General features: G+C 39.3%; 3 protein-coding genes across 7 annotated transcripts in view; 2 read left to right on the forward strand and 1 right to left on the reverse strand.

Annotated features, from left to right (window-relative positions):
- Positions 1-18,571: 18,571 nt before the first annotated feature.
- Positions 18,572-19,681, forward strand: LOC137394374 (uncharacterized). The gene is made up of 2 exons (XM_068081086.1): positions 18,572-18,728; positions 18,861-19,681. The coding sequence occupies exons 1-2, from the start codon at positions 18,572-18,574 to the stop codon at positions 19,679-19,681; spliced, it is 978 nt and encodes a 325-aa protein (XP_067937187.1).
- Positions 19,682-20,798: 1,117 nt separating this feature from the next.
- The window catches only part of LOC137393062 (platelet endothelial aggregation receptor 1-like), a 117,813-nt gene continuing 110,648 nt past the window's right edge, over positions 20,799-27,963 (forward strand). For all 5 annotated transcript variants that reach the window (XM_068079453.1, XM_068079454.1, XM_068079455.1 and 2 more), the window contains exon 1: positions 20,799-20,846. The gene's annotated coding sequence lies outside the window, so the exon portion shown is untranslated. The remainder of the gene's footprint in view (positions 20,847-27,963) is intronic.
- LOC137394375 (uncharacterized) lies at positions 21,032-21,670 on the reverse strand. The gene has a single exon (XM_068081088.1). The coding sequence runs from the start codon at positions 21,668-21,670 to the stop codon at positions 21,032-21,034; it is 639 nt and encodes a 212-aa protein (XP_067937189.1).

The raw sequence follows: 27,963 nt of genomic DNA on the forward strand, positions 1-27,963 counted from the left end.
CAAATTTGAAAGGCTGCTTAAAAGTTCCTCAGTTGCTTTCTACCTTTGTCATCAAGAAGAGGATGGCGAGTAAGAAAAGCAGTCACACAAATTCCTGTTGGGCAAGAGATTTTGAGGAAATAAAGAACACGGATCGATGAGTAACACCAGAAAATGGCTGGCTAACTACTGATTTATTGACTTTGTTAATACGTAGAATCTGAGCATTTTTTCAATTTGGCCAACCAGGACGCCTCTCTTCAAGTAACAAGTTACGGTGATAACAAATTGTTGCGTATAGATTTTCAAGAGGACGACAAAGAAAACTCAAAAAGAGATTTCTATATACCCATTTAACTAAAGATTTTTACACGAATCTGATAGGTTACCTCACCTTTAGACCACCATGATGGTAGCAGCTAGGGAGATCAAGCAACTTTAATTGGCAATGTGAAAACAAGTTTACTTCAATAGTCAGTTGTTAACAAATTTGGAACAGTTTCAATAAGCATTGCAGAGGTCAGTTGTATTTTCCCCCCTATTCTTAACTATTTAAAAATTTTGCAAAATAACCTATATAATAATTTATTAATAAACTATTGTTTTATTGCTATTATCCAAACGTTGACATATTGTATAACTTGTACATCTAATCTTGTATATCTAATTACCGTAAAGGAAACAGCAGGTTCTCTTTACTCTCCACAAGAATGCAAGAATAAATATACTGAATGTATTCACCACCAAAATATATATTTGTCCAACATATATATCTATTATATATATTTTTATATAATGACTGACTTAAGAGAAAAAATATAATGACATAAATTAAGAGAAAAATAAAAACAACTGCAAAAGTTTTAAAACTTTAGCAAACAACTGTAACTTTCAAGCTGTTAGCAAGGCACATTGCCAATGGAAAATTCCACTAAGCTAGTTGGTAAGCTTGTAATACCGGTCGGCAATTACATTGTGTCAGTATTTTTGCCCAGCTGCTCTATTCTAATAATAGCTATAGCCGGACAATCAAACCTAGAATACACACACGGACATACTTTGAGAAATAGATATATAAATATTTATATATATATAAATATATATATATATAAATATATATATATAAAATTGTTTCCTCACCCCGGATACCCCGTATGGGTGGTAAATTTTGCTCTAACTCGGGTCTCCTACCAGAGACCTGGGAGTTTGAGCACTCGCCTCAAGATCTTAGCTGTTCCCAATAGCGCACTTTTCTGCAACTCACCTGAGTTGATTGTTGTTGATATTTGGGCAAGCCACATTTTATGCGCCGGTGTTATTGCGCCCAGTGCCCCAATGACTACTGGGATTACAGTTGTTCTTACATTCCAGCATTTTTCAATTTCTTCTCCAAGAGGGAGATATTTCTCTACCTTTTCTTTTTCTTTGCTGGCTATATTGTAGTCATTGGGTACTGCTATATCTATTACAGCAGCCCTCTTGTTCTCCTTGTCTACCACCACTATATCTGGTTGGTTTGCTATATATATATATATATATATATATATATATATATATATACAGTCAAACATGGATAACTCGCCCACGGATAGCTCGAACACATGGTTAATTCGAACGATTTCTTTGGTCCGTTCCCACGTAATGATAAATTGCTATAGATAACTCGAACTCAACACTGTTAATTCGAACTGTTTTTTCCCAACGGCTACCGAAACGGTTGTTATCGCTTTAGAAAATCCCTTTATTCAAAGCCATAGAGGTAAACCTCATCTTTTCGTAATTCATAAGCGTCGTTATTACCACAATCGGCAAAATATTTTTGTCAACGACTTTTCTAAAGGTTTGGTGAACTTTGATTTATACTGCTATACGATGAATAGCACGGGCTAGCCGGGTCACGCGCGCAAGGATTTTCACCACGCACATACAAAACAAAAACAGCATGTTGTTTTTGTTTTGTATGTGCGTGGCGAAAATCCTTGAGTGCGTGACCCGGCTAGCCTGCGATAAATAGTTTTCCGACGTTGATTCCGTGTTGAATCCACGTCGGAATGTTGAATGTTTAAAACGTCTTAAAAATTGTTGTAATTAAACGTATACGTTGTCTTAGCTAAAAAAAACTATTCATCGTTTGACCTAAACACAGAATACGTGTGTACATTCAATAAGTATCCATTCCAAAAGCGTGAGTGATATACAATGTACCGTTAAACCTCGTAAAACTTTTAATTGAACTGCCTCGGAGAGTTGCTCTTAACGAATCCCAGGTAAAGTAAAGTAATCTTTGCATAAACTTCAAGAAAATTCGGCAAAATTGATCGTGGGTAAAACGCTCAAAAGAAAAAGATGTCTTTTCTTTTGAGCATTTCAACAATGATCAAGTTTTGCCAATGTCAATCTAAAAAACGTCCTGGCAATAACATCACCTCAAACAACAAACCAATCTCAAGTGATAGAAAAATCTCTATACTTTTTGATAAAAACGTTTTAAACTTTACATTAGAAGCATTTAATTTGAAACAAGCCATTTGTGCTTTTGATTTATATTATAGTTTGTATATGTACATGTATCTACTAATAAATAAGTAAATACATGGACTTGTGACAGTGCTCTGATACCTTGAACGCTCTGATAATTCGAACACTTTCGCTCGGTTCTTGGAAGTTCGAGTTATCCATGTTTGACTGTATATATATACATATATAAATATATATATACATATATATATATATATATATATAAAAAATTGTTTCCTCACCCCGGATACCCCGTATGGGTGGTAAATTCTGCTCTAACTCGGGTCTCCTACCAGAGACCTGGGAGTTTGAGCACTCGTCTCAAGATCTTAGCTGTTCCCAATAGCGCACTTTTCTGCAACTCACCTGAGTTGATTGTTGTTGGTATTTGGGCAAGCCACATTTTATGCGCCGGTGTTATTGCGCCCAGTGCCCCAATCACTACTGGGATTACGGTTGTTCTTACATTCCAGCATTTTTCAATTTCTTCTTCAAGAGGGAGATATTTTTCTACCTTTTCTTTTTCTTTGCTGGCTATATTGTAGTCATTGGGTACTGCTATATCTATTATAGTAGCCCTCTTGTTCTCCTTGTCTACCACCACTATATCTGGTTGGTTTGCTAGGACATGCTTGTCAGTTTGGATGTAGAAGTCCCAGAGGATCTTAGCGCGGTCATTTTCATTGACCTTACCAGGAGCTTCCCACCAGTGTTGTGGTTTATTAAGGCCATACTCATCACATAGACTTCTATACACAATACCTGCGACATGATTATGCCGCTCAGTGTATGCGTTCCCTGCTAGCTGTCTGCATCCACTGATGATGTGTTGGATGGTCTCAGGTGCATCTTTGCACAGTCTGCATCTAGGATCGTCTCTAGTGTGATAGATTTTCGTTTGGAGTTGCCTTGTTGGGAGCACTTGCTCCTGGGCTGCCATGGTTAGCGACTCTGTATTGGCCGTTAGGTTTCCTTTGTTCAGCCACATATATGTCTGGTGAAGATCGCCAACCTTAGATATTTGTTGGTGGTAAGCACCATGAAGAGGTTTCGTATGCCAGTCAATTTCCTCATCATCAGGGCATAGGTCCGTTGTAAGAGCAGCCGATTGAAATTCAGCTAGCAAATTATCTGAGATGGCCATGGAGGCTGCATATGCTTTGATGCTTCGCTCCTCCTCTTTCACTGTCTGCTGTACACTTTTGAGTCCCCTACCGCCATCTTTCCTATCAAGATACAATCTAATAGTATCAGATTTTGGGTGGAGTGCTCCATGCATGGTCAGCAGTTTACGAGTTGCTATATCTGTTTCTTTGATGGCTTCCTCAGTCCACTTTATTATGCCTGCTGGATATCTTATTACTGGCAGTGCGTAGGTATTTATTGCCATGATTTGGTTCTTGGCATTGAGCTGGCTCCGTAAGACCTGCCGAAGGCGTTTCTTGTATTCGGAAATGGCTTTGTGACGTACCTCGGCTTCGTGGTTGATGTTGCTTTGCATAATCCCCAATATATATATATTATATATATATATATATATAATACATATATATATATATATATATGTGCTTATAAGCACATGAAGTCAATGAAATGAACAATAAACAGTCATGGAGAGTCTGCGCACAATCTCCTGGCTCCTTGTATCACGCTCCCTTTATCTGCTTGCTCCTGTGATAGGTTCCACCTCCTGCTTATCGCTTCCTGCTATCTCTCTTTGTTCTGCCTCGGCGTACCAAGCTGGCTGACCGTTGTGGTACGAAGACTTGGCTACGGCGCCGGTCATGTGAATGATTTGGCCGACCCTGGTCATGACGCTCTGCCGTTGCTGCCGTTGCAACATGCGCTGATGCATCTTGTACAGGCTCTTCTGCAACACTAAGTCTAGGATTACACAGATCTCCAATGGCATTAGTAGAACATCCATCAAGTAGGTGCTTATTCAAAATGCTTTTATAACGCTGGCCCCTCATTGGCTAACGTTAGCGATGGTCATACTGCTTTTGTAAAAGTTGCCGAAAGCAAAATGTTCACATCATAGATATAATAAGGTTTATTATACTTATGGTCCACCTTCACAATGATTCTTTTCACAACTAATACAAGCATAACTTTCATAGCCTGCAAAGATTCAGCTGGTTAATTTATGGCATAATTTAAATTTATATATGTATGTATATTTTAATTACTTCATGAAGAGAAGTACTGGGCTTCTGTTGCTACTAAAGTCTGGTTTTCACCCTACTGTCAAGAGCAGCGGTGGTGCACCGATGGGCTGCCGGTGGTTGCTGAGAACCAGCAAGCTGGCGGATTTTGGCAGCAGCTTTTTTGCTCGCGGTGGCAAAGCTCAGTGCATTGAATTATTCTATAGTTGCAGGATGTTGCTAGTAGTGAGAACAATGCAACAATGGCTTGCATGCTCAGAATGCATTGTGCGTATGATTTCCACAAGAAGTTTGACACCAAAATTTACAACCTTGACTCAGAAACATACACCATATCTGAACTCCATGTGTAAACTATACCATTGTCTAGGAGCAGATAATTCCTTTATTGCATGATCGCCCCTTTATCGCATGAAAACATACAGCCCCTCTCCCCCCCTCTCCCGCGCTGCTGCTATTGACTGCAGACACACCGCCAGCTGTTCACAGTCGGATAAGCTGGCCTAATGCCCTGACACATTGCTTCTTTGTGAACATCGCTATCCTATGCATCAGTGAACTTTGCTGACGTACACCAGATCTAATTGATTACTTGACACATCTATTTATAGAGATAAAGTATAGCTCAAGTAGATGACTAACACAGGACTGCATTGCAGCATTCTAAAACCTGTGTGATAATATTGTCATAAACAAAATCGCACTTTCAAGATAAATGTTTTTCATTACTACTTATTTGGTCTGAGTATTTTCAGATGCCTTTTGTCCTCGTCTTGTTGATAACTGTCTAATAGACTTGTTCCACAGATAGATACACGTAAACAGCAGTGTACTACTAAAGTACAAACAGTAGCTAATAATGGTGAGTTGAAAGAAGACTAGATGAGAGTATGTAGCTTGGAGTTGTCACCTCATGGCTGAATGGAAGTATTGCAGCAGTATACAATTATAATAGGATGTAACTTTAAACATGTGTTCTGTGTAAAGTATAGCTGTTGCAACATAATAGAATGTCTCAAATTATGCTATTTAATGTCACTATTAACGAGGTCTCCTTAGAGAGTATTTACAATGTACTTATCAGTAAGTAGATAAGTACATGGCTGAACAAAAATCACTAAAAGTAGTATATAACTAGAGTCACCCAGAACAGGCCATGGTTTGTGTTAGATTGCCATCATAAAGCTTAAATCAAGCTAACTTTGCGCTATCTATTCTACTATAGCTAAATATTTTAATACAAGTTATGCTTTTGTTTAGCTATTTATCAAATAGCCATAGCTAATGGTTATATAAACTAGGTCTGGAAGGCAACAGTGCAATACATACTATGAGAGTGAATAAACCACATCTTGTGTTATTATTCATACAGGAACATAACAGTTTGAGTTTCTAGTATCTTTTACGTGTGTTTAGCGGGCCATAATGACGATACCTGCTGCAGTCAGATACAATGCATAATGCCAAGTTTCATCACTATATATCTACAACCTTGTTAACAAGTACAAATACTATAGTATATAGTATTTATGATATTTGTTAAGTATTTGTTATCAACTATAACAACTTTTCTTATAGTTGATAACAAAAGTTATCAACTTTGTTATCAACTATATATCAGTTCGTTTTAAACCTGAACATCTATAGAGTTTTATGTGGCAGCATCTTTGTGGGAAAGTTTGAAATACTTACTTAAAACTAGTAAAGTAATTTTCATCTATATGATTGGCTACACAAAGAGTGGAGGGGACTGCTGTGGTAGGTCAGAGTGTGTCAGCTTGTACTAAGTATATAGCACGCTAGAGGAGATAAAAGCAGCTGCAAGGTGGGTGTTATTCCTATTCGTTTTCATTGCTGAATTCCTTACGATTAATGGGGCAATCTCGTACCCCCTTGCTTTGAATGCAACAAGAAGGCTCAAAACAATGAAAAACAGAAATACTCAGAATGTATATGCATGTATATACATTCCGAATATGTCTGTTCAAAAACACCAAAATATATTGTTGGTTATATACATGTATAATAAACAACAATAACATATCATTGTTGTTTATAATAGCATCAATATTATATAAAAACAATACATTATTGGAAAAACAACTAACTTTATAATCTTTGACTTTATTCCCGTCTCCCCTCTGCTATTTTCTGATTGAAACGTGGTTACTTTTGGGTGAGTGAAATGTACAGACAATTTTCAAGATTGATGGCGTTACGATATTTATTTTTGATGTATAGAAGGTAAAAATCCGGAATCACTTAGGTAAGTTGTTGCGAAAAGAACACGGATTTTCAATGCTCTTTTTGAGAGAGTTAGATAACCAGAGTTAGATTCTTGCACTCTCGTGAACAACAGTTTGCACCCCTAGTCAGAAAGCTCTGTACAGGCGTGGGGTGGCATGTTTGGAACATGCAAGGAAAGATATTTAGGGATACGGTAGAAGAAAATACAACAGTAGGTTTGAGGTATGTCTGCTAAGTGAGGTGTACTAAGAGTTGTGGTGGAGTGGAGGGTGCTAAGTGAAAGTTTACTCTGTAGGTGTGCGCTTGGGAAAGCAGCTGTGCTACGTATAGCATGTGTTCAGTGGATTAAGCTTTGTAATGCTGATTATGTATGATATACGTTGATAATTAAAAACAAATTTATCAAATTATTGAACAATTTATTGCATATATTACATATACAAGCACACTGACAGTCTTGAGTGCCAGGAGAGATCATCAGATGTGTTGATAAGGCACAGAGAATAAGTAGGCCTATGTGTACAGCTACTCTCAAACCTATAAGGTGATTGATTAGCCCAGGTGTTAGACTGCAGGACTGACACCTGGAAATCAATGCAACCGGATATATTACGGCAAAAATATTACAGATGAGTTCTAAGCTGACATATTCCGTTGATGTTGAGAAAGTCATTATTCTTTTACTAAGTTCTATCCAAGGGGTGAAGCTGATATTTTATGCTTGCCTCTATTGATTTTGTCTGCAGATATCACTTATGACTCTTAAAGAAGCTAGAGCTACAGACACTCACGGTTCTATATTCTCATTAGCACATATCATAGCATATATCCTCATATATCCTCAAGTACCCGTAAAACCTCTAACTGAACAGCATAGCGCTCTATTTTTAACCCTTCTTCTTGAGTGGTGGTCAATTGGAGGCGGTGTCAAATAGAGGCTGGCGGTGTATTTTTCAAATGGCTGTCAGAATTTTCGGAAGATAAATTAAGCCCTATTACGGGCTAAGCGAATGTCGCCTATATATTGCTCTCTTTTTCTGGCGGAGCAATATTAAACTTTTTGGATACAATAAATCTGCTAACTTACCTCCAACTTGTCAAAGATATCTTAATAAATGTGCATTGAGAAACCGAGAAATATCTCTACCAGTTGATATCTATTACCTGCAATTGACCTGCGATGATATTATAGCCTGTGGCCTTCTTTGCAATTTGTTGGCATTTTTAATTTTCATTTCATTCTAAATTTGAAGAGATATTTTTATTTTATAACTGTTTAACAATGTTGCATAAAAGCTCATCGCACTCATTGATATGTTTGCTACCGTTTGCAGCCAAAACTACTTTTTTATGGGCAATATAAGTGGAGTTATGAGCATCGATCTGTTTTAAGCCGTTGATGCATTGATGTGGACTGATACAAATAACCAATTATACATATCCATAATTATTCCTTGCTCTCTAAGATACAAATACCCGGCCTGTATAGATACGTTCATTTTTGTGCACAATACAATACATACTGCAACCTTCACTGGATCTTTCTACGAACATAAACTAGCTCGACTTCACCTGCATTGTACCAGCGTACACATTGCACCAGCGTACGCATTGCACCAGCAAACACAAGTGCACCAGCAAGCATTATCTTCAATTAACAGTTAGGCTGTTAATCTCTCAGATTGCACCAGCAACACAGTACACCAGCAAGAATCATCTCCAATAAGCAACTAAGCTGGCAATCTCTCACATTGCACCAGCATCTCAGATTATACCAGCATCACAGTGCACCAGCAGGACAGTTGCATCTATCTAGTCATTTTCACTCGTCAGGACCCAAAAAAGTGGTATTTTTTCCTTACCAAAGCAGCAACAAGTTAAGAGTTGCAATCCCTTTAAAACAGAAAATCAAGGATCAGAGCCCTCTTAGCCAGACCTGCCTGTTATAGATTTAGTTATTAGTTTAGAGGTTATATTGTGACTTCCGGTAGACCGTGAGACAACCTCAATGACGGATGCTGCTTGTGTTATAACTTACATAAATAAATCCTAATAAATACTTGTTTATACCTGACATCTGATCCTGTAATTAATCAAAACTAAAACATGGCGCTGCGAGTAGGGTCAGCAAGCACCCTATGATTGATGTGAACTGTCAGGAGTGAGACATTGTCTCAACAAAGTGCGCCACAGGCAAATCAGTCTATCAATGGAATATTGATCTGACTTTAAACATCTCGGATGAGTGCAGTATAGTAACCATATAGTATTCTTCAATCTACAGAAATTATGCCAGCAGTAAAACCTCCCAGTGAATTGGATTTCACTAATGCCAGTGAAATGTGGCCTGAGTGGAAAAAGTGTTTTGCCAGATATAGGAGTGCAGCTGACATTGATGCCAAAACAGCCCAGAAACAAGTGGACATACTCTTTTTTGTAATGGGGGAAGAAGCTGAAAAAATATTCCCTTTGCTAATAGTAGCACCTGATACTAGTGGTACACCTGCGAATACATTGTATGCCAGAACATTAGCTGCGTTTGATGCATATTTCCAACCCAGAGACTGCTCACTACACTACAGTATACTGTTTTCTAACCGTGTTCAGGGTAATCATGAATCTAATGAGGAATACATTTGGGCGCTATATGAGTTAGTCACCAAATGTAATTGGGGAGAAGAACAACAAGTGTCTATGTTGAGAACAAGAATCTTGGCTGGTATGAAAGATAAAGAGTTATCCAGGGAGTTGCAATTAGATGACCGTGTGACTTTAGATGCAATTAAATCAAAAATGAGGGCCAAAGAAATAATTCTCAAGCATCAGAGAGAGGAAGTAGATGAGCTAGGCAGCTCTAGCAGCTCAGTAGTCAATTCAGTAGGCCTAGGTGCTGAAGGAGGAGTGGTACCAGTGAATGCAATAAACCGAAAGTGGAGAGGTCAGACGACACCTCATTCTGACAAAAAACTGGTTTCTGACTGTAAATATTGTGGGGGTAGCCATGCACAAGGCCGGTGTCCCGCGTATGGAAAGCGGTGTAACACATGCAATCTATTCAATCATTTTGCCCGAGCGTGCAAACAAGGCCGAGGACAGAGAAGTGACAATTCTCTAAAAACTCTATCTGTAGAAGTAGATTCTCAATGGGAGGGTAATGCGTATGGAAAGCATCAGGCACTGGCGGTGTCTGTAGGAAACCCAGACTCTGAAAAAGAGAGTGACATTGAATTTTCAGTTTTTAGTGTTAACGGGGTAATGGGGGTTGGTTCTTCGACATTTCTATTGTGAACAAAATTGTAAAATGTCAAGTTGACAAGAAGGCCCAGGTAAGCATAATGGACATGTCTACTTTGAAGAGTTTGGGGGTTAGTCGCATCAAGAGCACTAGGATTTCACTACTGAGTTTTGGGGGCCAACAAATTCGGCCACTCGGTAAAGTCTCATTGCGGGTGACAATCAATAAAAGGGCATGCGAAACGATGTTTTATGTAGTTGATGGTTCAGCGCATCAGGGGACTCTGTTGGGATTACCTGCCATCAAGGATTTGGGGATCATACCGGGTGTAAATGTAGTAAACGAGCTGTCAATCAGCAATGCCGGTTCTAAAAAATGTGAAGACATTGTGAAAAGTTATGAGAGTGTTTTCCAGAGTTTGGGTAAGATTCAAAACGAAATCAAGTTTCAGTTAAAGCCCTCAGCTGTGCCTAAAGCAGTAGCACCTATAACAATACCACAGGGTATTAGACAAAAGTTCAAAGATGAATTGAACCAACTGGAAAATGATGGTATCATATGTAGGGATGACGAGCCCTCCGAGTGGCTAAGTCCAACAGTAACTGTTAGAAAACCAAATGATAAGATCAGAATATGCTTGGATCCACAGTACTGAAATACTCAATTGATCAGAACACAGTGTCTCATTAGTACCAGCACAGAGATATTTGCTCGTCTACATGGGGCTAAGTATTTTAGTTGTTTAGATGGGAAGCAAGGCTTCCACCAGTTGCCGTTGACTTATGAGTCTTCGAGGCTCACCTGTTTCGTCACACCATACGGTAAGTTTAGATACCTCAGATGCCCTATGGGTATATGTAACGCACCTGAGCTATTTCATGCCAAAATGGTTGACATGTTACAAGGCATTGAGGGAGTAGAGGTATATATCGATGATATTTTGATCCATGCCAAAACGTTAGAGCAGCATAATGATAGGCTACGCCAAGTTTTAGAGAGATGTAAAAGCGCTGGCCTAACCCTAAACAAAGAGAAAAGTGTTTTTGGACAGCAAGTGGTGACTTTTCTAGGTCATGAGTTATCCGAACACGGCGTCCGACCTGGGGCCGACAAGGTAAGTGCTGTGAAGAATATGGTCATACCAACTGATAGCAAAGCAGTTGAGAGGGTACTCGGATTTATAAACTACTTGTCCAAATTCATTCCAGGGCTGTTTGAATTGACTTACCCTTTGAGAGATGTGTGCAAAAAGTCGAAGGAATTTATTTGGGAGATTAAGCAAGCCCAGGCTTTTGAGGCATTGAAAAAGAGTATCCTTGATGCTCCCACTCTTTCTTACTTTGATCCAAACTCTCCAGTCACCCTCTCAGCTGATGCTAGCTCTCATTCTTTGGGAGCCGTACTCCTACAGGATGGTAGGCCCATTGAGTTTGTGGCTAAGTCTCTAACGGAAACCCAACAAAGGTACTCGCAAATCGAGGAGCTGTTGGCTACTGTTTTTGCATGCAAACGATTCCGATATTACTGTTTGGGCAGACATGTCATCGTTGCCACAGACCACAAACCGCTGTTGGGTATCATGGAAAAAGAGATAGCCACGCTTTCCCCTAGGCTGGCCGCCATGCGACTGGAGCTGCTAAGTTACTCATTCACGCTGACTTATGTTCCGGGTAAGGACATGGTAATAGCTGATACTCTCTCCAGAACGTGCCCTGCAGGTACAGGGCTGGTAGAAGATCTGGGACCGGATCCGCTTATGCAGGTTTGCAATGTGGTAATTAGATCTGAAGAGACTATGTGTAAGTATGCCCTGGCTACGAGGAATGATGAAGAACTGGCTGTAGTGCTGCAGTTCATCAGGGAAGGGTGGCCAACTGCCAGACGAGCGTGCCCAAGTCGGGCTTTACCCTACTGGAGTCTGAGAAACAACCTAGTTGAGGTAGGGGGTATTGTATTTTACGGCAGCAGACCAGTAATTCCGGTAACATTGAGAAATGAGGTTTTAGATACATTACATTCTGCTCATCAGGGTATAACTAAAACATTACGACGCGCTCAGACAGCTGTCTTTTGGCCTGGCTTAAGACGGCGGATAGAAGACAAATGCATGGCTTGTGAGCCTTGTCGTACAGTGGAAAAAAAAGGTAAGAAAGAACCAATGATTCCGGTACCAATACCAGATTTCCCATTTCAGCAAGTTGGTGTCGATTTGTTTAGTTTCAAAGGTAAGGAGTACCTTATGGTAGTAGACTATCTTTTCAAATGGCCGGCGATAAAAGAATTAGCGACCACAACCGCTAAAACTGTGGCACATGCACTATCACAAGTGTTTTCAGATTTTGGGACTCCGCAAGTACTGGTATCAGATAACGGTCCTCAGTTCTCGTCTACATATTTTAGAGAATACTGTAATTCAAAAGAAATTAAGCATGTCACCAGTTCGCCGCTTCATCCCTCAGGGAACGGCCAAGTTGAGCGAACTATTAAAATGGTAAAGTCGATGATGGGTCGATGTGTTGACTGGTGGGAAGGGTTGACCACTCTCCGCAACACGCCGGTTGCAGAGGGCTTGCCTACCCCTGCCCAGCTGCTGCAGGGGCGCTCTCTGCGGGATGGTCTGCCCCTCCCAGAAAGTAGGTATCAAGTTCAGACATACGAGCTAGGTGATATCAGATTAGCACTAGGCGAACGCAAAGCAAAGGATAAGTATTACCATGATAGAAAAGCTGGGCCTGAAAAAGAAATGTTTAGATCAAAGCAACAAGTATATTTCAGAACTGCAAAGGATACATGGATACAAGGTGAGATTGTGGATACACATAGTGATAGATCATATTTAGTGAAGACAGCCAACAACATGGTATTCAGACGTAATAGTATAGATATACGAAGTAGTCAAGTCAACAGCTCAGGGCCTCCTAAAGAGTTTCCTATGCCCAACAATGATTCAGAAATTATAAAAAATGCAAGTGCTGGGGATCCAAACAGAGTCCGCACAAGCGAACCAGGGGGTTCTGATGAACTGTCGACTAGCATCTCGAGCGCACCGCAAATGGTCCCAGCATCGAGTCCGGTGGTAACGCGGTCTAGATTTAGCAGAGAACTAAAAAGACCTGCGTATTTAGATCAGTATGAGTGTTCATAAGTGGGTCCTGAGCCGTGGTCGGCTGATACCTCATGCTCTTGGGTGGGGTTCCGGGTGCTTGGGTAGGATCCCGTGTTTTACTTAGTGATTATAGTTTTTCTTGGTAGTTAGTAGTTGTAGTTTACTTGTTTGATATTATATTGTTTGACAATCACATTTACAAGTTTGGGTTCTACCTTTTATCTCTGGAAATGGTTTATGGTTTAAACAATTTGGTAGTGAAAGGAGATGTTATAGATTTAGTTTAGTTATTAGTTTAGAGGTTATATTGTGACTTTCGGTAGACCGTGAGACAACCTCAATGACGGATGCTGCTTGTTATATATTCATACTGTAACACGTTCAGGAATAAAGAACCGCAGGCTAAATAGACTACTAGAAGTTATAGCTACTGGAAGCTACGGCTTAGACGGCTATTAGGCTACGGCTTAGACGTCTAGGAGACACGTGACCCCCCATCGCTATATAGTGACTGGAGACCAAGCTGACGGCCTCTTGTGATCAGTAGTTCACGGTGAGTGCTTTATTGCTCCCCCAGCAATATACCATGGCGTCATAGGCAGGATTGTTCGGGGAGAATTGTGATCGGTGATACGTTATTATATTGTGGTGTAGTGGTGAATAACTGGTGATATCGGCCATCGATAGTGGTGATACAGTGGTTAGTGATTTTCCGTGGTGTATTTTCTGTGATAAGTGGGAGACACTATACAAGGTGAGTGGTGATTACATTGTTATAGAAGTTCCGAAGGGTGTTCGGAGGTAAGTTTAAGCTATTTTTGAATATGGCTAGAAATTTGAATTTTAATGACTTTCCGAAACTAGTAACTAATAGCGACGATGTTGGTGGATCATGGAAAAATTGGTTAAATGAGTTTGATCTAAGCGTTGAAATGATCACACTGAGATTAGGTGAAGAAAAAGTTACAATAGAGGGCGAGGAAGAAACTGTTGATGTATTTAGAAGTAGAATGAAATTAGTATCTTTGTTGAATGCCGTGGGTAAGGCAGGTAGAGCAGCTTTGACATCTTTAGGTTTTGATCAAAAAAGTGGAACTTCTACATACGAGGGAGCCATGGAACTTTTGAAAACTGTTTATGAATCTGAAGAAACTGTTTATGTTAAAACAATAAAATTTGTAACCGCTAGTCAGGCTATAGGAGAAAATGAAAATGACTATTTGTTACGAATTGAAGATTTAAGTAGAAAAATGACTTTTGGAACTGAACATGATGCTTTGAGACAAGAATTTGCTTTAGCTATTGCAGTTAATGGGTTGAGAGAATCTTCTCTTCGATCCCAGCTGATGCAACAGAATGACTTGAATTGGACTAAGTTTTCAGGTATCTTGAGAGCTAAAAAAATAGCTAGAGATTCAGAAAGAGCTTTGGAAACTGTTAAAGCAAGCAATTTTAATGTGAAATTGGAAGTAGATGCAGTAGAAAACAAATCAGAGGGCAAAGATAGTCAATTTAAATTTGACTCTGATTTGGATAATGAGAAAGAAATGAATAGAGTATCTTCTAGAGACAAATATAAATCTAGAGGGTATGGTAAGGATAGGAAGTCAAATAAATACGATAAAGACTATAGTAAAGTTAGAAGCTCTAGAGACTATAGTAGTTCATCTAGGGATTCTGTTAGAGAGAGACCACTTGAATGGCGTAGGAGAAGTAGAGACAGGTATTCCCCGAGGAGATATGATGATAGATCTAGCAAAAATTCTAGATGGTATCCATTTCCAGGGGCAGATAAATGCTATGGTTGTGGGTGAGAGGACATGAAATCAGATTTTGTCCAGAGGTAAGATGCTTTTTTTGTGCTACCAAAGGGCACACGATTAAGGACTGCAAGGTACGTAGGAGTCAAAGGAGAGATAGGTACGCAAGTAGTGGAAGTAGTGAAGGTAGAAGAAGTCCTACTCCCAGAGTAAGGTTTTCTGAGTCTAGTAATAGCAGCTGACTAAACGAGAAATTTGTCAGAAATTTATCTGTAAATGGTAAGGATATGGAATTTACTTTTGACACAGGAGCTGATGTGTCCCCTATGACTGAAAAAGCTAGTAGAAAGCTTGGTTTGAATTTAAAAGAACCCGAGCAAATTTTGAATGGAGCTGATGGAAATAGATTGAATGTTTTAGGAGTAGCTGATGTAACTATTAAAAGTACTTACAGAGCTATTGATACTTCTGTTTACATACTTAAAGGTTCTAGAAGAAATCTTTTAGGTATGCCCAAGATTAAGAAGTTAATTTGTTAGCAGTTACTAATGCTTTGTGTGCTAATGAATTTGACCCTTTGAAGGAATTTCCTAAGACATTCGAGGGACTAGGAACAATGCCTGGTATTTTTAGTATTGACATAAATAGGAATGCTGAACCCGTTAGATTGTACGCACCTAGGCCTATTGCAGCAGGCTTGCGTGAAAAAGCTAAAAAAAGAAATTGACAAAATGTTGGAAAGTAAGGTTATAGAACCTATAGAAAAAACAACTGATTGGTGTTCTGGTCTTACCAATGCTCCAAAACAAGGTGGTAAGATTAGAATGTGTGTAGATTTGACCAATTTGAATAAATGTGTTAAAAGGGAAGTATATCCTTTACCTAGGATATCAGACATGTTGAGTAGATTGGCAAAAGGAGTTATGTTTTCCAAACTTGATGCTAACTCTGGATTTTGGCAAGTTAGACTTGATAAGAAATGCAAAGAATTGACAACTTTTGTAACCCCATGGGGTAGATTTTGCATTAAAAGAATGCCTTTTGGGATATCTTCAGCCCCTGAATTTTTTCAGAGGGAAATGGAAAAGATATTGAAAGGCTTAGACGGATTTGTATGTTTGATGGACGACATTTTAGTTTACGGTAAAACTGTAACCGAACATTGGCAACGTTTACATAAAGTTTTAAATAGAATTGAGAAGTCTGGATTGACTTTGAGGAAAGAAAAATGTGAATTTGGATGTACCGAGGTGAAGTTTTTAGGGCATTTGGTTAGCAGTGCTGGTATTAAACCAGACCCAGGTGAAATAAAAGCTATAGTTGAAATGAAGCCTCCGAGGAGCAAAAAGGAGGCCAGGAGATTTACCGGAATGGTTAATTATTTGATGAAGTTTAATAAAAGGTTAGCTGGTTTATGTACTGCGATTTATGGAGTAACGGGTAGTAAATCGGAATGGTATTGGGGTCCTGACCAACAAGAAGCTTTTGAAACTGTTAAGAAAGAAATTTCTAATAGTCCAGTATTATGTACTTTCGAGATAAATGCTAAACATAGAGTTTCCGCTGATGCTAGTAAAAATGCACTAGGTGCAGTTTTGCTGCAGTATAACGAGGAAGGTGCGTGGCAACCTGTAGAATACGCTTCTAGAAAAATGACTGAAACTGAAGGTAGATATGCCATGGTCGAAAAGGAAGCTTTAGCTACGACATGGGCATGCGAGAAGTTTGATTATTATTTAGTTGGTAGAAAATTTGAAATAGAGACGGACCATAAGCCTTCAATTGCGATTTTAGGTGAAAAGGATTTGTCTAAACTACCTGTAAGAGTACAACGTTTTAAGTTAAGACTAATGAGATATGAATATGATATTTTTCACACTCCTGGAAAAGATATGTTCATTGCTGATTTGCTTAGCCGTCCGAACAGTGGTGCTGTTTGTGATGAGGTAAGTAAAGCTGTTTGTAATAAGGTAGAAGCTTATGTTAACTCGATAGTTTCCTCTTCTGCATATGGGGACGTTAAAGAAGAGAAACTAAGAGAAGAGGTTAGTAAAGATTCAGATGCTCTCAAGTGTATAGAGTATTTATATTCTGGTTGGCCATCTGAATTGGATGGTTCTAGTAAAGAACTGATAGGTTTATATGGATCTAGAGAGATATTAAGTATTTATAATAATATATTGTTATATGACTCTAGGCTGTATATTCCTAAGTCATTAAGACCGCAGTATTTGGAAATTTGTCATGAAGGTCATCAAGGCATAACGAAATGTCGCAGATGAGCTCAGCGTCATTTTTGGTGGCCTGGTTATAGTAAGGAGATTGCAGATTATATAAGTAGATGTAATGTTTGCATTATGCATGGTCAAGTTAAACACCAGCCCATGTATGAAGCAGAAATGCCTTCTAAACCATGGGAGGTGATAGGTTCGGATATACTTGTGTTTGATAACGAATATTATCTGATAGCTATAGACTATTATTCGAAGTGGATAAAATGTCTGCATATAGAATCTCAAACTGCAAGAGAGATAATTCGAGTACTCAAGTATCTGTTTTCTCGATTTGGTATACCCAACGTTATCAGGTCTGATAATGGAACTTGTTATGCTAGTAAAGAATTTAGAAACTTTGGAGAGAAAATGGGCTTCATTCTAACTACTAGTAGCCCCCGGTATCCTTGTTCTAATGGTTTAGCAGAAAGCGCCGTAAAAATTGTTAAAGGATTATGGGAAAAAAGTCGAGATAAAGATGTGGCTTTGTCTGCGTATAGGACTACACCTTTGGCTTCAGGATATACGCCAAGTGATCTGATTTTTGGTCGAGCTATTAGATCAAACTTGGGCTTCCCATATGAAAGTGATGTAGACTATGAACTGTTTGAAGAAAATGAAATTAGACGTAAAAAGAAAATTAAGAAACGGTGGGATAAAAAGTATAGAGTTTCAAAGTTAGACGAGTTAAAACCTGGTCAAATGGTTTATGTAAAAGCTCCTACTGATGTAGGTTCAAGAGGTATAGTTTTGAGAAAGGATAAATCCCCTGAAAGTTACTGGGTCAATGTAGGCATGAGTGAAATACGCAGAAATACCGGTAGAAAACATTTGTTTTTGTTGAATTCTGATGACGAGAACACATCGTCTGACTCTCCTGAGGAAAATTGTCTTTCCTTGGATAGCTACTCCTCAAAAGAGGGCAACTCTGAAATAGTAGAAAATGCCAACGGTTTATCTGAAAGTCAGGAGAACATGATCCCTGATTTAGAGATCCTTGAACAAGGGGAGGAAACTCCTGGTGTGGCTGAGCACGTGGAGGAAACTCCTGGCATCAGTGAACACGAGGAGGAAACCTCTGTTGTTGAGAATAGACTCGTTTCAGGAAATAGGAATGATTTGCCTAGAAGAAATTCTAGAAGTAAATTTGTGCCTCTTAGTAGAGAACCTGTTGTCACTAGCTCAGGTCGAGTTAGTAAACCACCTAAGAAATATGGTATGGAATATTATAAATGACCTTGTTTATAGTTTCAGATTGATATCAGACCAATCTTACTTCTCTATCACTTATGAAGAGTGCTGGCGATTCGCCGGGAGGTGGTGGTGCCGAGAGCGGCGGTGCAGGTAGAGGCAGGGGTGGAGGTGTGAAGGTGACGAGGGATTCAGAAGGTAACATAGTGTTTAGTAAGCAGAAGGGGAGTGAGTCGGGTAAGAACGAGAGCGAAGGTAAGAAATAAGTGTACGGTAAGCCAGGTAACATTAAGTGTGTTGTCTGCAAAATCTTTAGAGACCACTATGCTGCTCAGTGTCCTGGATTTATTTGTTATAATTGTAAGGGTCAAGGACATTTTGTGGTAGATTGCAAGAATACATTGTGTAGATTTTGTGGGAAGTTAGACCATGGACTTGAAGGATGTACTCTTGGTGGGTCTTCCTATAGAGATATTGCAGCGGGTAATAAGCGTAGGGTAGAGGAGAGTAACAATAGGGGACTGGATTCTTTGTTACCCTTTGTTGCTAAGATGGATAGTTTTGTAGAAGAGATGGAGTCAGAGTCTGTTTCGACCGAGGCTGCCATCGAGCAGAGGAAAGCTATGCTCTTGCATAGGAGGAGACAAGTAGAGGAGCAGTACAAGCGCGCATTGTCTGCTATAGAGAAGGACGAGAGAGAGTTGGAGGAGGAGATTGAGAGTGAGAAGGAGTATAGAGAGGCTCTGTTGCACTTGGCTGCTGTAAAGCAAAAGAGGGCTCAGAGGAGGGGTGCAAGGAGCGCGAGTTCCGTAACGACTACTAGAAAGGAGAGTAAGGTTGAGGAATCCAAAGAGGAGATCCAACCTGAAACCTCCGTTGTGAGAGTAGTCCCTAGCAGAGATGCTAGTTGGGAGGAGAGTAAGGTTGAGGAACCCAAAGAGGAGGTCCAACCTGAAAGCTCCGGAAAGAGTGGCAACGACGACCAGCTTGCTGGTTCTGAGCCAAAAGTTCAGAGTGGCAATGACGACCAGCTTGCTGGTTCTGAGCCAAAAGTTCAGAGTGGCAATGACGACCAGCTTGCTGGTTCTGAGCCAAAAGTTTCAGATAACCTGGTGGCAATGGAGGAGGAACATGAGAAAGCCGATTGGTATGGGGATACTGCCAGTATGGAGGAAGGTGATTTGCTAAATGGAGATGAGGTAGATTGAGATGGATTGGGGTGCGATTAAAACTGTTAAATTTGCGATAACGGATGACTGAAGGAAAGACGAGTAAGTAAACAGAATATTGGGTGAGTAGAGAGATATTTATCTCATCTTCGAAACGGTAACTATGATTTGAAGCTTTTGTGACTATCTAACCTGTTTGGCTTGATAACCTGCTTCATTGAATTTAACGCTCCTCTTGAGAGATTATTTGTTCTGCCAAGAGTGGTTGCACTAGGGTAAATTTGAGTGTATTGGAATTAGAGTTCGTATTTGGATTTTAGATTAAGCGGTGTAGTCTTGAAAAAAAAGGGCATGTTATATATTCATACTGTAACACGTTCAGGAATAAAGAACCACAGGCTAAATAGACTACTAGAAGTTATAGCTACTGGAAGCTACGGCTTAGACGGCTATTAGGCTACGGCTTAGACGTCTAGGAGACACGTGACCCCCCATCGCTATATAGTGACTGGAGACCAAGCTGACGGCCTCTTGTGATCAGGAGTTCACGGTGAGTGCTTTATTGCTCTCCCACCCAGCAATATAACACTGCTTGTGTTATAACTTACATAAATAAATCCTAATAAATACTTGTTTATACCTGACATCTGATCCTGTAATTAATCAAAACTAAAACACTGCCAATCCAAGAGTGGGGCAATGCGTGAGATTTGGTTTTGGGGCTATTGACGAATATAACGATAATCTATCAAATGATACAAATATATATTCATGAACAAGTGACATAAACGAACCATGATACTTATATTACATGCAGAAACAACAAGTAATGTTTTTAAGACAAAAATATTGCCACTGTTTGCTCGGATAGCTGCGTTCTGATTGTTTCTTTCGACGGAACAAACATATTCTAGTTGTCCAATGCCTTCAACCATATCTTCTGGCCTCAACTCTTCTTCTGTACTGCTGAACTAGTCAATATTAGCGTCCAAACAATGTTTGACAGAACAAAACTTTTACGCGCTGCATATAGAACAAATGCAACGCATAAAAGTGTGCTCGCTAAACGTAACCTTGGGTCAAAATTTACAAACCGTTTTTTATACATATGTTCTTCGAAGTATTTGAACCGCGCTAAACAAGGAATTATGATTTATATGTATACAAGTACTGTATATCTCTAATTTTCTATTAGCCTGAGACAGTAAGTATTTATATGGTTTTGCTTTCAAAGTTTATCTACCGTAGTAAATTTAAAGCGTTTTCACATAGGTACCTGTACTGCAAAGTATCAAGACCGCGAAGGAATACTATTAGCCTGAGACAGTTAGTTATTATTTCTATCACTAGATAATATTGTAATTTATTGCCATGTTAGCAAATAATTGTTTATTGTTGATGTGATGTATAGTTTTTAAATTCACGAACAGTCTTTGGTAAAAAGCTGTTGTGATAAACAAACGTTCTTGCATATATAGTAGGAGGATCGCCTCTTTCAGCAGCTCGTGTGACAGTCGTACTAACTCGGTCCTGCATTAATTCATCATAGGTGGTAATTAATGAGTTGTGATTCTGGTCAGAGGAGAGGAGTCGCATTAGCAGATTTTGTCTACTGACCTTCCGTCTTTCACATAGTGTTTGCATATTTAAAGTATCTAAAGCTTTGGTGATGCTATCTCTTCCTTTCAGTTTACATATAAAACGTAGTGCGTTGTTTTGCACCATTTCAAGCTCATGTTGTAGTAGCTTAGTAGAAGGGTCCCACACAGTGGAGGCATACTCAATATGTGGCCTGCAAAGACTAGTATATGCTAAGAGTTTGGCCTTTTCAGGAGCTTCATATAGCACACGCTTAATCATGCCTAACTGCTGTCTCGCCCTTCTGGCTTTGGAGTCTATATGTTTGTCAAACTTCAGGTTAGATTGTAGGATAACACCTAGGTATTTGGTTTCATCAACTATTTCTAATTGTTCAGTGTCTAGGAAGTATTCAGCTGAGGGAGAGTTATTTTTGTCATTAAAAACCATGACAGAGCACTTAGATACATTAAATAGCATTTTCCATTTGTTAGCCCATGATTCCAGGGCATTAATGTTTACCTGAAATCGATGTTTATCAGCATGGCAGTTTACGGGTTGGTATATCAAGGTGTCATCTGTAAATAAACTAATATTGCAGTCAACTTGCTGGGGCAAGTCATTAAAGTCTAACACATTACAGAGTCTAACACAAAGTCATTGCATCAAGCATGACGTAATGTAAGCATTGCAATAGGCTGTTTACAAAAAGGAAACCAACAGTCAATCTCAATCAATTCCATAGTTAACATATATCAAATACATTCTACAATTGGGACAGTCGGTAATTATTTCTATGGTGTTGCTTTCAAAGTTCGTTTACCATCGGAATCTTTCGGACTCATGATAAACTTCTGAAGTTTTGAGTGTAGGGCTCCCCATTTTCTTCCAGTTGTGTAGGGATATGAAGTTGTCTCCCACTCCAGTGTCCACTTCTAAGGTTATTGTGTGACCTTGTAAAGGAAGGTTGACATGTAGCTGTGGATTAGTGTTGACAGTTTTGACGGCCTTCACTAAGTTCAGAGGTTTAGCGCCTTTTAGCTTTTTATGGCAGACGACTTCTAGATGTCCTGTAAGTTTACACTAATTGCAGGTAAATTTCTTATACATTTGTATCTGCATTCGGTAGATTTGCGGTTAGATTTTCCACACCGGTAACATTTCTGTTGATCTGCAAAAGTTGACGGTTTTGAAGTTGTCATCTTCTTGTTTATCACCTTCACAGGATTTGCTGCACCATAGACTGTTTCTTTTGCCACTGTCGCCGCTTCCTCCATTTCCATAGCAATTTCGATAGCTCTGACAAAAGTAAGGTCTTCATCTTTTAAGTTGAATAGTGCTTTAAGTATTTCTTCATTCCCGACTGAGAAGATGAATATTGTAAGTATAGCTTCAGCTTGTGCATCGGTAATACTTGCAAAGTCACAAGTGGTAGCATCATGCCTTATTTTTGCTGCTAACTCTAGAATTGTCTCTCCTGGATTTTTTTCATATTGCTCCAGTAACGATATCTTTCTCTGACGATGAAAGTTCTAGAGTTATATTGAGTCATCATGTAGTCCTCAATATCTTCCATTGTCAGTTTGTTGACTTCTTTCTTGGGAGTTTGTTGATCTGACCAATCAGTTAATTGTTTGTAAATAACTTTTAATTGATTGGTTAGAAATATCTGTGGATTTCTTCAGTAATAGAATTGGCTCCTATGAACATCCTGAAGCGCAGTAAATAGTCTGTTCACAGCTCTGTATTTGGGTCACAAACAGTAAAATTAGTAGTAGTTCCTCCTGTTTTTATTTCGGTCTTCTGCGTTAAAAGTTTGATCAGCAGTCTATTTTCTTCTTTCTGCTGGTCCATCCGCTCCTTCTGCTGCCCCATTTGTTCCCTTTGAAGATCTATCTGTTGAGTCAGGAGTTGAATCAGTTGCTCAGTTGGAGTAGACATTGTAGGGAAAATCTAGAGTAGAGTTGAAGGGTAGAATGGCAGGCTGAAGAGTGTCCTTGGTCGCCAATGATATGTTGTAGGCAATTATATCCTTGTCACCGATCCCATCCTTGTCGCCAATAGTATGTTGTGTTCTCACTGTAATGTTCTTTATTCCAGTACTCAGTTTACAATGAATTGGTAAAAGACATCCCAAGTACGTGTATGTATATACATACATATATATACATATATATATATATATACATACATATATATACATACATATATATATATATACATACATATATATACATACATATATATATATATATATGTGTATAGAAAGCTGTGATAGCAAAAGTATTATCCTGGAATTATACATTAAGCAAGTAAAAGTAATCTGTAATTATTCCATAAATAACCAGCTATGTATAATACTATAATGACATAGCCAACTTCATTCGCAATGTAATTCACTGGTTGTCCATTGTAATGTCCCAACAATAACCACTTAGGAAGACGTCTATCTCGAACAGCTCTGTTTTCAAAGTCACTATTTTGATCGAGATCAGAGTCAACAGGCTGTCGATTCAACTGAGCATTGTTATCAAACAAGTCTGAAATACTAAACTCAACTTCGACCTGATTAGAGTCTCTAGTTGGCCTAGTTGATACATGTGTACCATCTGCAATGTCGTCTTGATGAGCCAATCTAAGGTCAGACACATGCCTATTGGTCCCATCGACTTCAACCGAAATGCTAGAATTTATCTTTGTCACTTTTCGGCATTTCCACTTATCAAAATATCTAGCATTAACTAGCTTGACATAAACAGTGTTTCCAACTTTGTATGGATGAAGGCTGCAGTCTCTATTTTCACTAGGCTTTTGTGGTATTTCTGTCGATTTGGTCACCCCTGCTAAGTCACTGCGATAGCTGTATAGTTCTTCCACAGGCACTATACCATTGGAGTTTGGTGAATTGTTATACCAATATGCCATTTCTTCAAGTCCTTTACTAGTTCTCATGACTGCTCTTTTTATAGTACGGTGATGTCTTTCAATTATTCCATTTCCAGTAGTTTTATAGACACAGCTGAGGGTCTGCTCTACACTCCATTTCTGCAGAAACTCTTTCATTCTAGCGCTTGTGAAACATGGACCATTGTCACTCAGAAACTCCTTACGAGGTCCACGCTCTCGAAACACACTGTCCAACTGTTTGGTTACTATGTCTAATGTTTCATTAGCCAGTTTGAACTAAAGAGAAAACCTGCTAGGCACACAATCAATAATAGTCAGATAAGGTCGACTGTTCACATGAGTGATATCTGATGCAAGGTGCTCCCATACATTTGCGATGTTTAGCTGACCATGATTCCATTTGATTGGATGAGGATCTACACTGTTACACATAAGACAAGTTTTCACTACTTGCTCAACTATGTCTTTCTTGATTGTTCATCCAAGCCTTTTCTGTGCCAAGTATAGGGTTTTGCTGACACCAAAGTGGTGGTCTTGATGAACTTTCTTTATGTCTTTTATCTCATCTGTGTTAGAAAGTACAACGCCTGAGAATGCAACAACTTGTAGCCATTTCTTTGGTACTCTGGTTAAGACATCGGACATGTGCTCACTTGATGGAACAAGTTTGATCATTAGTGTTAAAACATATACATCAATTAGCTGACCAATAATTCCAAGTCTACGTCGAATGATCAACTCACTGAGGCCAGTAGCCTTAGGCCTTTTAGTATCTTCTATCACTGAATTTATCTACCCATAAACAGTAGCTGAATCTGTGATCACTTGCGCATTTGTCATTTTCCACTTTAGCGCTAGATTGATTCCTTTCAATGCAGCTTCTAGCTCAGCAACATTTATATGAGCACTACCATCCTCTTTACATAGCCATGCTGCATCCTCAACGGTATAACCATCTACCTCCAGAGACACTCCGAGAGCCAAGTTGCTGGCTTTACACAGTACACTGAGAGGCCTTCTTGACATTCCAGTTGCCTCTCACTGGGTCTTGATCTTGTACTCTTTGAAATATAACATCCAACAAAGATTTCACAGAACTAGGAACTGTTTCAGACCAGTCTATGTCATTGGTCAATCTCTTTACATAGCTACAAGCAACTCTTAACCATCCAGCAACTGGGTAATGTTCAAACAGTTTGCCACAAATGGAAAAAGGGTCGCTTTTTGTAACCTTTTCTGAAACTGCAGTCAAATCATTATTTCGCTTCCAGTTGTACTGATCATCTTCTGCATTGTTTACTCTAAGACCCAACACACGAGTATCTGATAGTGTCAATGGGTCTTTTGCCACAAGTCCAAACCTTAGTAAGTGAGCTCTAACAACATCAGCTTGAACCACCTCCTCGTTTACCCAAATGTCATCAATGTAGTGATCAGTTCCATTGCAAATCTGTTCATCCAATGACAGCACTTTATCTATGATCTTGGACATTATCTTGGAAGCAACATTCAAACCAAATCCCATGCGTGTCATTACATACGTTTTACCTCTGTACTTCACTGCCTGGAATCTTTTCGGACTGGGCTCTATATAAATGTGTAGATAAGCCTTCTTCAAATCTAGCAGACATGCTTTGCTCCCCCTTACCTCCAATTTCGCAGTTTTTCTTGGCAGATTGCAGACTCAACACCTGGATTATTGTGATTATAGTTGGTGAGTTCACGGTAATCCATAACTGGGCGAATCTTATTGGGCTTGTTTGATTGTTTTGCAGCCATCAATGGAATTATCCTCTCTACATGACCATGGACTGTGCTATCATATAACTCCAGCCATTCATCATCTATCCAGCATTGCACTTCATCAAGCTCTTTCCTGTCATCATCGTTTATCTTGTATTCAGAGCAATGATTTTGTAGAATCGGTTCATCATCTTTCCATTTCCATTTGACAAACCATGCGCTACCATCCAACCATGCTATGAAATCTTGATCATCAATCTCTGAACTACTCTGGTGTCTTGTGCCTACACTTATCACTGGTACCTCACCACCAAACTTAGCACCATTGTGAACATCAACTTTAACTCCACCGAGTTTAGCAATAGCATCCATTCCCAATATCACTTGTGCTCCACATACTAGTGCTGGCGCAATCAAGCACTGCAGAGGAAGCTCTTCATTTCCTGTGACATTGACTTCTAAAACAGTTTCACCCTTACACTCAGTAGTTTTACCATTTAACATGCTGACAATTCGAACAGAACCGCTAGACTTTTTACCCAATTTACCACACAAATCATCTAAAACCACAGTCTGTTCGCAACCAGTATTTTCAAGAGTTCTTACCGATACTTTGTTCACATATATATCAACAAATGGAGGCACCTCTTTGTTCAGTGACTTGTAGCAGGGAGAGAATCTGGTGCAGACACTCCCCATTCTCGTTTTCCTTAGCCTTAGGGCAATTCCTAGCTATGTGATTGCCAAGCTCTTAACAGTTGTAACACTTTATTAGCCTTTTTGCACCCTTAACAAACTTGGATGGGCACTGGTGGGCTCCATGACCTCTGCCAGTATAAATTGAACAAATCTTTTCAGCAGGTTTTGAGCCTACATATCCCATTGCACAGATGCTTTGTGCTCCACCATTCCTAGACATAATCATTCTTGCTCTCATGGCCAACTCTGACAATGAAGGTTTTTCAACTGCTGAAATGGATTTTATTTGGGTAGCTACATCAATTGGTAACACAGCCACAAAAGCACACTTCAGCAAAGGTTCTGGTACTGTTTGGGCAATCAGAGCTACTAGCTTACACAAATCTGCCAGGTAGACAGACATCAACAGTTTCTCCTTCTTTGTATATCCTTCTTTGTAGTTGCCCATATGCGCAAAAGTTATTTACTCCAAAAGCAGTCGTTAGCTTCTGTTTAATCGGTGCATAATCCTTTTTAATGTCGGCTGACAGTTGTTTATAAATGGCGAATGCCGGTCCAGACAGAAAAAGTGGCACAAAAGACTTTAACTCCGTAACATTCTGCAGCTCATCTACAAGCTCTAACTTGTCACACCATTCAGAAAGGTCACCACTCTTCTCAACGTCTTCATAGGTTTTAATCAAGTTTGAAGGTTTCACAGCCATTATTGTCACAGTTTTGCCGAAATAGCTTGTGGTATGTTTGTCAAACACTCAGTAAGCAACAAATCACTAGTACTTTTATTCAAATCCAAAACGCAACTGAATAGTCCATGTACATAATCTAATACAAAGTCATTGCATCAAGCATGACGTAATGTAAGCATTGCAATAGGCTGTTTACAAAAAGGAAACAAACAGTCAATCTCAATCAATTCCATAGTTAACATATGTCAAATACATTCTACAATTGGAACAGTCAGTAATTATTTCTATGGTGTTGCTTTCAAAGTTCGTCTACCATCGGAAACTTTCGGACTCATAATAAACTTCTGAAGTTTTGAGTGTAGGGCTCCCCATTTTCCTCCAGTTGTGTAGGGATATGAAGTTGTCTCCCACTCCAGTGTCCACTTCTAAGGTCATTTTGTGACCTTGTAAAGGAAGGTTGACATGTAGTTGTGGATTAGTGTTGACAGTTTTGACGGCCTTCACTAAGTTCAGAGGTTTAGCACCTTTCTGCTTTTTACGGCAGACGACTTCTAGATGTCCTGTAAGTTTACAGTAATTGCAGGTAGATTTCTTATATCTGCATTCGGTAGATTTGCGGTTAGATTTTCCACACCGGTATAATTTCTGTTGATCTGCAAAAGTTGACGGTTTTGAAGTTGTCGTCTTCTTGTTTACCACCTTGACAGG

This window comes from Watersipora subatra, chromosome 4 (assembly GCF_963576615.1).
Source record: "Watersipora subatra chromosome 4, tzWatSuba1.1, whole genome shotgun sequence".
NCBI classification, from domain to species: domain Eukaryota; kingdom Metazoa; phylum Bryozoa; class Gymnolaemata; order Cheilostomatida; family Watersiporidae; genus Watersipora; species Watersipora subatra.